Genomic DNA, 7,736 nt, shown 5'->3' on the forward strand with positions numbered 1-7,736 from the left:
TCACTGACTGGAAGATTCAGGAACAAGTTTTGTAATATTGCCGGACTACTTGCAAAATGTGTGTTGGATTAGTTGACGGGAAGTTATTGTAAAGGGTCCACTAAAATAGCTCAGATATGTAGCATTCTTTTCATATCAGCGGCGATATTGGTCTGTGAAAGTAAAAACTGAAAAAATTAAACATTTATTTTCTTGAGGTAAAAACCCATCTGAGCTGCTGATAGAAATGTCCCTGTTTCAAACAGGTTTCATATTTCCCTTCCTGAACACCAATATATGAGCGGTAGCTGTAAGCTCAACACTGTCCTTTTAGACATGATGTTTACACAGTTATACTTGATGCAAGAAAGTAAATAGATCAACTCTGCCAGAGAGCCGTTTAGCAGGATTAGGTTGCCATGGCTACGAATTTGATGAGTTGTGCAATCTTAATTCAGCAATACAGTGAGCCCCTCTTTATTATATGTACATGGCCATAAAGTTTTAATGTCACTCGAGTGTATTCTTCGGACTGAGTTACAAACTTCATGCATTTCATGAATGGGTTATTCTTTTAGTTCTTTTCTAACAATTCGAAGTAAGCTTGATATAAGAACGCCTCGCCAACTGTGTGTATACGCTGAAATCAGAAAATTGGTTTAATATTTTCGGAATTAGCTCGAGATTTCGTTTACCACAACTAGGTTCTTTGGATGTCCATATATTTCCTCGTGAAAATAACGGTTTTCCAAACGAACCAAAAATATTCACAAATAAACTCTTGTGCCGTCAGCTTTAGTTTGGTCAGAGGTTTAATTCAAGATCCGTCTCCAGAAATGTGTTTACAAAATAACTTTTATTTCTATCAAATGCAAACACATAACTTTGACTGTTTACACGAAAAATAAATGCTAGAATCAACACAGATCAGCAGCAAGCTTTTATATACAGTGCAAGTGTACAAACATTGCGCTACTGTCTTGCTGTAGCCTTTGCCTAAATACAATTACAAATGCAGCTAGTTTTCCTGACGTTTGGTATATACACATTTCCCAACGTCTATTTGAAAGAAACAGTCGCAAAACAAGCCCTAACTCAAAAACCTACAATAAAATATTTAATCTGCACCTTAAAAAGGTACGTAGCACGTTGTCCGCGGTTCCATTAGAATATCGTATCTTCTACATATTACATTAATAATTTAGGATTAATTCAGTTTTGTTTATAGACATTACACTTGAGTATCTAAGTACACAATAATCAAAGGAATTCCGTGATTATGGCTATGAATTACAATACCAGCGAAATATACCCTTAACAAAATTGCACCTTAGCACTTTATTGTACAATCATGTTTATTATTAATATTATTAAATATTTAGCTTTCCCCCATGCTTGTTCTAAAATAACCACATAGGCATGGGGCAATTTCCCAGCATTCCAGCCAGTGCTTTGTGGCAGTTTTAAGACGCCTTGGAGCATTGCGACTTACTGTTTCTCCATGTTATTATTTACAACCGATCCGTAAAGTCCATTAGTGTACACTTGATCTTTCTGCAAGTTGGACCTATCTCGCATGAGGTCGCTGAAGGCGTAATCCATGGGTGGACGAAAGCCCAGTGTTGGGACAAGACCTGTTGTGGAATAAGGCGTCATGAAAGCAAGTCCCCTGCTATGGGCTGAATATGCTAAGCGAAGAGGATTGAGTCCTAGATGTGGCCCAATGGCATAGGCATTGGGATCTGCAGCAAAATGGGCCGCATTGGGTTGCAGTGGGGAGAAAGCAGACCTGTTGCCCAGAGTTCCAATGGCAGGAGGCACGGCCCCAGCTACCAGAGGTCGATGTGATGTAGGTCCTTGCACAGTCTGATGAGTCCTATCTCGGTGCCAAGTTTCTTCGGAAACCTTGTCTTGTTCTCTATTGTTCAGAATCTGCTCGATGGCTTGGACAACGTCCCCTCCGCAACCTTGGAGGACCAGCTCTAGGACGCTTCTCTTGTGCGATGGAAAAACTCTGGTCAGAATTTCTATGGGAGTCCTCTGGCGGGCACCTGTGGACGGAGTGCCGTCTCTCTCGTCCTTTTCTGCCTCCGACCCAGAATCAGAGCCCAGCGGCGTGATGGTCCTTGGGCTATCTTCTCCTTCTTTAAGAACTTTACAGATGGGGGAGCTGAGGAATGATTCTCCATCTCCGTTCTCTGAGCCAGAGCCGTGACGAACGTCTGGAGACGAGGTCCCCGGCACACTGCCAGTGCCCGACTCGCTGTCACCGGTCATCGGCTTCACCAAGGACTGTTGAGGAGTAACAGCTCGTGGCATTAAACTTTTTTGAAATAACTCATACTTCTGGAGTTTAGTTTCTGCAAATCAAGAGATTTAAAATGTTTTAAACTATTGTAATCCAGTGTGGATTTTTCTAGAACAGTTTTAAAGTCGTTCTCCTTGTCTGAACTGTCGTAATTATTTAGAAATACATGGCAAGTTGAAAATAAGCACAACAACAAAGACAATGGGATTTTGAAAGCTGGTGGTAGGATACCCAGGTTGGATCTTTGACAGCTCACATTTTGCCATCAGTAAATCTCCTTACAATGGATGTGTGCTGTGATCAGAGTCCTGGAACTATATACTATAGCATATATTCATAACAGCAATTCCCAACTTTAGATTTTCCAGAACTCGAAACCACTCCTCAAATTAATGTGATGAGAGTTAGTGATTTGTTCGAAACGTTTTAGAAAGCTCTATATTTAACTTGTATTTGAAATGAATTTGCTTCTTAATCATTACTTTTAATTGAATCAAATATTATTTTTGAAATATAGATTCTTAGGTCTCGTAAGCGACTTCTCGGATAATAGGAAAAGGGCAACAAATGATTTGAACCTCGGTGATCTAATCAGAGCGGGAAACACGACCTGTGATTTTAAGATTACACCACTTACTGTGCAAAATATTTCTAAATAATCCCATTCTCTCAATATATATCTTTTTAATAAGTATAATTGATTACTAATTTGCCCCTCATGGAATTATTTCTTAATGGGTATTTACTTGGAATAGCATGTGCTGTAACTAATGCTAAAACAAACGTTGTTAAACTGTTCCTTTATGTCTCGGTCCTTTCACTCGTGTTAGTTTTCATCTGGATATGCAACAAAATCACATTCTTCCGTATTCTCTTTTTCTCTTACAATTATATAAAATGTACAAATATTATGTAATCTGTACACGGAAAATCAACAAAAGTATAATTGAATGCTGTCTCTGAAGTGAATAAATAACACTGATAACCAAAACCAGAAAAATATAATTCGCCAATGTAATTGCCCGCACAAATTTTCTACAGAAGAAAAATGTTTTTTTAATCGTCATTGGTTGAAAGTTTAGATTCCACAACAGATGAGGTGTTTATTAATCCAATGATTACATCAAATTGCATTTAACATCTGAGGCCTAAACTACTCCACTGAGTATTAATGATGAAAGAGGCCAGGACAATGGGAAGTTCTAGACTTGCTCTCTCGTAAATTAAAAACTTCCCGAGCGGCAGTTTTTTTTTACACGTTTTCATTACTAGTTTGTAAATTTGATCTTGGAAAAACTAATATTTAATCATTTAAAAAATACATGTTAAAATATCTAATCAAACGTAGTAAACATAAATTCATTATGAAGGTATTATTATTACGTTCTTAAATAAACACACCTAAGATTTTGTGGTAGAGACCTTCCCACAAACACGGATTCATTATCTTGATTTTGAATTTAAAATTAACAAGCACTTCACTGGAAAAAGCAACTGTACGGATTATTATTGCAACTGCGAGCAAAGAGTTTTCAAGCGACCAAACAAAAGTTCCCGAAACTTTTGAAAGCTAAAGTTTTACCTGCGTTACCATCGGAGCAGGCGGAACCAAAGACGTCGTAAGTGGATCGGGATGGGATCATACCGTTGGCAGCTGCAATGGCCAATCCTTCCGCTGTCCCGTACAGAAGTTGCAGCTCCCGAGCTTCGTTTTCTTCCTGTGCCTGCTGCCTCCTCAGGGCCACCTGGGCCGCCATCACTCGCTGCCTCTCAGCGATCAGGGTGCACTTGGCACACATGCAATCCTTCCAGCGACAGTAACGTTTGTGGCCCTTCAGAGCTGAGACGACCCCGTGGTTCCTGCATCGGGCGCACTTGGGAGTCCTGGGGTACTTCTCGGTGGCGCGTAGAAGCAGAGGCGGAGCACGAAGGAGCGTCCCCGCCACTGAGACAGGTATAGCTGTCGGAGTAGACGGGGTGGTGGAAAGCTCCGTACGCAGTTCCATTACTTTCGAATAGATTGCTGCTAAATTTAAAATGATTGCAACAAATGTCAACCTCAAACTAATTCTTAAAAACTCAGCTGGAAACAGTTGGGATCGCCACGGATTAATGCGCAGGCAAGATTAGGAAAGACACTTAAGAGCGGTGTGAGAAGAAGGCGCTGATATGTGTGACATTAGCATTAATGCTGCTCGATACAGAGCTTCAATGACTCCAGTCCCGCGCTCTCTCTATTGTTGCTCGTTACGTTTTCATTAGAATGAAATTGACAACATGTGGCGCCTGCGATTGGCCGAATGGCACGCGGATGAAAGCACACTTCTGATTGGTTATGGTTACTGTTACCTAGTGTCCACCTGAACCTTCGAAAATAACCAAGTGAAAATTACAACAGTATCTTAAAGATACAACTGTTCCTATACTAACCTAAACGGCAGTTTTATCCTTTATTTTATGCTCAATGTTATTTGGAGACGTTATTTTTTTTAAACAAAATGTTTACTAAAAGCGAAGTTCTACTTTCTTTTGCAGACAGTCGTTATCAGGATGATGTAATTACCGAGTAAGTCAGACGTTGAATTCTGGGTAAGTAACAAGTGTACTTCAGTAATTATTTCCTCTGATAATTGCAAAGACGGTTTAAATTAGTTCGCTGTCATCAACACATACAGCTTTCGGAAGAAATAGCTCACTTTAGTTTATACATTTGACATCCGTGTTTCAGCAAATCAATTTTGTCATTTTTCCCATCGTCAATTCGATATAATTCATTGGCTGTGAACAGCTTTAAAATGCAAGTTCTTTCAATTTTCTGGATGAAATGAAATAATTATAAATTTAAAATGTGAATGTGAGACCTTATAATTGGACTAACAGTAAGATTTTTAACTAAAAAATGGGCAACACTGTCGTTATTCATGGATGTTGACGCTAGATCCTTGATTCTGAAGAATGAAGGCAAACTACAGTGATGTAGACATGAACATAAACATGAAAACCCAAGAGTATGTGTTTCGTGGTCTTGAGGTTTCGCCTGAATTTTGCATACCAAATTTATAATCTATTATCTGCTACAAGTAATGTTATTAAAAAGTGAGAAAAATCGTATGGTTTGTAACTAAAATGGTACTTTTTTCAACTATATATAAATATAAACCATAATGGAGAACTGGACTTTTGCCAGTATAATAAGTCAAAGAACCGTTTTAGTCGAGAAATTCCGTCGTAAGAAATCCCTCTGCTCCCACTTTCCAAAGAAATGATCCAACAGGGTCCCGGGTGGAAGAGCAAAGGGCAAGTGACGAGTGGGGCAACAACAATCCAATCCACTGAGCCGCAGAAATACGTTCCCGGAAATGGCCGATGGATGTTAACTGTTGCTAACATCGCTTCTCATAAAATGATAAAATGTGTAACTTTATTTCATCAGTCCCACCTCTATTATATACCAGTGCCTCTATATCTAAAGGCACAGAGGAACCAAAAGAGAGCTGTTTTTATCCATTCCAACAAGTGAGCGACTTAGCAGCAACATAAATTTACTCGAATATCGAAACTTCAAAATATCTATTATATGAACTGCGTCGTTGAAACTTAAAACTAAATAGGAAACTGGATTAATATTTTAAAAAGCTGAAACTGGAAACGGCTGACTATGTGATAGATAGACCCCTAATTAAATGCGGCACTTCTATTAAAGCCCATCATTGTGCAAAATGTTTGAAGTGTTATGTTTGGCTACATATTGAAGTCAGATCCCAGTCACACGACAGATCAATGGTTATTGGAGCTGAAGGTTTGCCTTCAGAACCGCAGCGCCCTACGTTAAAGATTCGAGTGTGATTTATTTTGTTTCCATAATTGGTGATAATTAAGATTAATTGACAAAACATGCTTAGCTATCCACCTGGTTTAATTAATTGTCCTTACGTTTAGCGTTTGCAACACAACACAGTTTATCTAAACAAGGTTATTGGAAACAACAGGTTAAACCAAGTGTAATCTACATGGGGAAATCTGCAGCGAAACAGAAAATATTCTGAATTTAAAAAGGTCCCGCCGAGGTGCCATTCTTCAAACTAACATAAATCAATCAGCTGTCAGACACCTCCTCCCTTATTAGAGCAGCCGGGGTAATTTAACTGGTAATTTTATCCGCCGTTCGCCTTCATTCACTGCAAGATGCATCGTTTAACCTGAATCGACTAGTTTCTTTACAGCAAATTTCGCGCCTTGATACCAAAGAATTGCGGGACGCGGGTTTAATTAAGAAAAAGGGCAGAATTACAGGTCTGTGTGGTTATGTAATTCACGTGATATTGACTGCTAATTGCATATGTGAAATCATACAGTCCTTGGCAGGAAGAATATAATGTTGATGTTTGGATTTATAAAATCGGGTAATTATGTAATAAGGGACGTTCAAATAGATCATTTTATCACGCTTCCTGAAAGGGCTATTTTGTGTTCGAAATGTGTAGGTTGCCCGTCTTGCTGCACGTTGTAAAAAAATTTGTACACTGATCTTAATATTTTGAGTATATAGATAATTCCAAAAGATTCCTTAAAACAAGTATCAGACTTAAGAACAGAAAATGCTGAAAATACACAGCGGATCAGTCAGCATCTGTGAAGAGAAAATAAAGGTTATAAATATTTTCTGTCCGAAGTTTAGCATTTTACTAATCCTGTTCATCTTTCAGTCTTTTCGTGACTACAAATACTAAACATACTCGTTTAATAAAGCATCACAATTTGTTCCAGATTTGTGTTTTTTAAAATTCTGTTAGCAATGCAAATGCAATTATAAAGGCAATGCAGCGATCAAAGGACATTGGTCGATCAGTTTTTAAAAAAACAGTAGCCTTAAAAGCACAACCTCTCCCTTTAATCCGTGTCATCTTTCATTTCAGCTCAAATTCATGGATTTTGGTCAAAATCAAGCAACCGATGAGATCTGTGTACCAGAGAGATTTAAGCACAGCTCAATCAGTGCACGGATTGAAATAACTAACAAAATGGCGGTGACAAAATAATAGTGTCAGTTGAAAGACAAAAAGTGTATTCATATTGTTATATATTTTGGGGCCATAAGTAAAGGGATATGGTTACAAAAGCAAATTTACCTGGTATGACATGCTAAGAATGGAAAGGAATATCACTACTGTATTTGGTATCAAAGTATAAACATAAACTGATGGGAATGCTTATTTTTAATGCCGTATCTGTTTTTAAAATCCAAATATACAACGTCAATTCATTTGTACCGAAAGGATAATACAGACGAACTTATTGTTAACAAAGTTTGGCTCTGTTGCAATCCTGTACAATTGCACGAAGCTTGTGCGTCGACCGTTTGGCGCTTTGAGCATCTAAGAGAAATATTATTGCCAGAGTTTCTCCTTTTCGAAGAAGTTCTGAAGTAACATTAGGCCGATAACAGATA

The 7,736-nt window shown here is 38.4% G+C and overlaps 1 protein-coding gene across 1 annotated transcript; it reads right to left on the bottom strand.

Moving 5' to 3' along the window:
• Nucleotides 1-906: 906 nt before the first annotated feature.
• On the bottom strand, nt 907-4,729 carry dmrta2 (DMRT-like family A2). Its single transcript, XM_085982898.1, has 2 exons — nt 3,870-4,729; nt 907-2,339 (listed from the first exon to the last, which is right to left on the bottom strand). Exons 1-2 carry the CDS (start codon nt 4,291-4,293, stop codon nt 1,468-1,470), a joined length of 1,296 nt encoding a protein of 431 aa, XP_085839024.1. The 5' UTR covers nt 4,294-4,729; the 3' UTR covers nt 907-1,467.
• Between the last annotated feature and the right edge of the window lie 3,007 nt (nt 4,730-7,736).

This window comes from Somniosus microcephalus, chromosome 3 (genome assembly GCF_052327205.1).
Source record: "Somniosus microcephalus isolate GS21.2 chromosome 3, FLI_Smic_1.0, whole genome shotgun sequence".
Classification (NCBI taxonomy): Eukaryota; Metazoa; Chordata; class Chondrichthyes; order Squaliformes; family Somniosidae; genus Somniosus; species Somniosus microcephalus.

Excerpts from the sequence above, each read along its gene's own strand:
- dmrta2 (XM_085982898.1), bottom strand. The coding sequence starts at position 4,293 with ATGGAACTGCGTACGGAGCTTTCCACCACCCCGTCTACTCCGACAGCT. Across the intron at positions 2,340-3,869 it reads CTGCTCCGATGGTAACGCAG|AAACTAAACTCCAGAAGTAT; the intron begins GTAAAACTTTAG and ends CTTGATTTGCAG.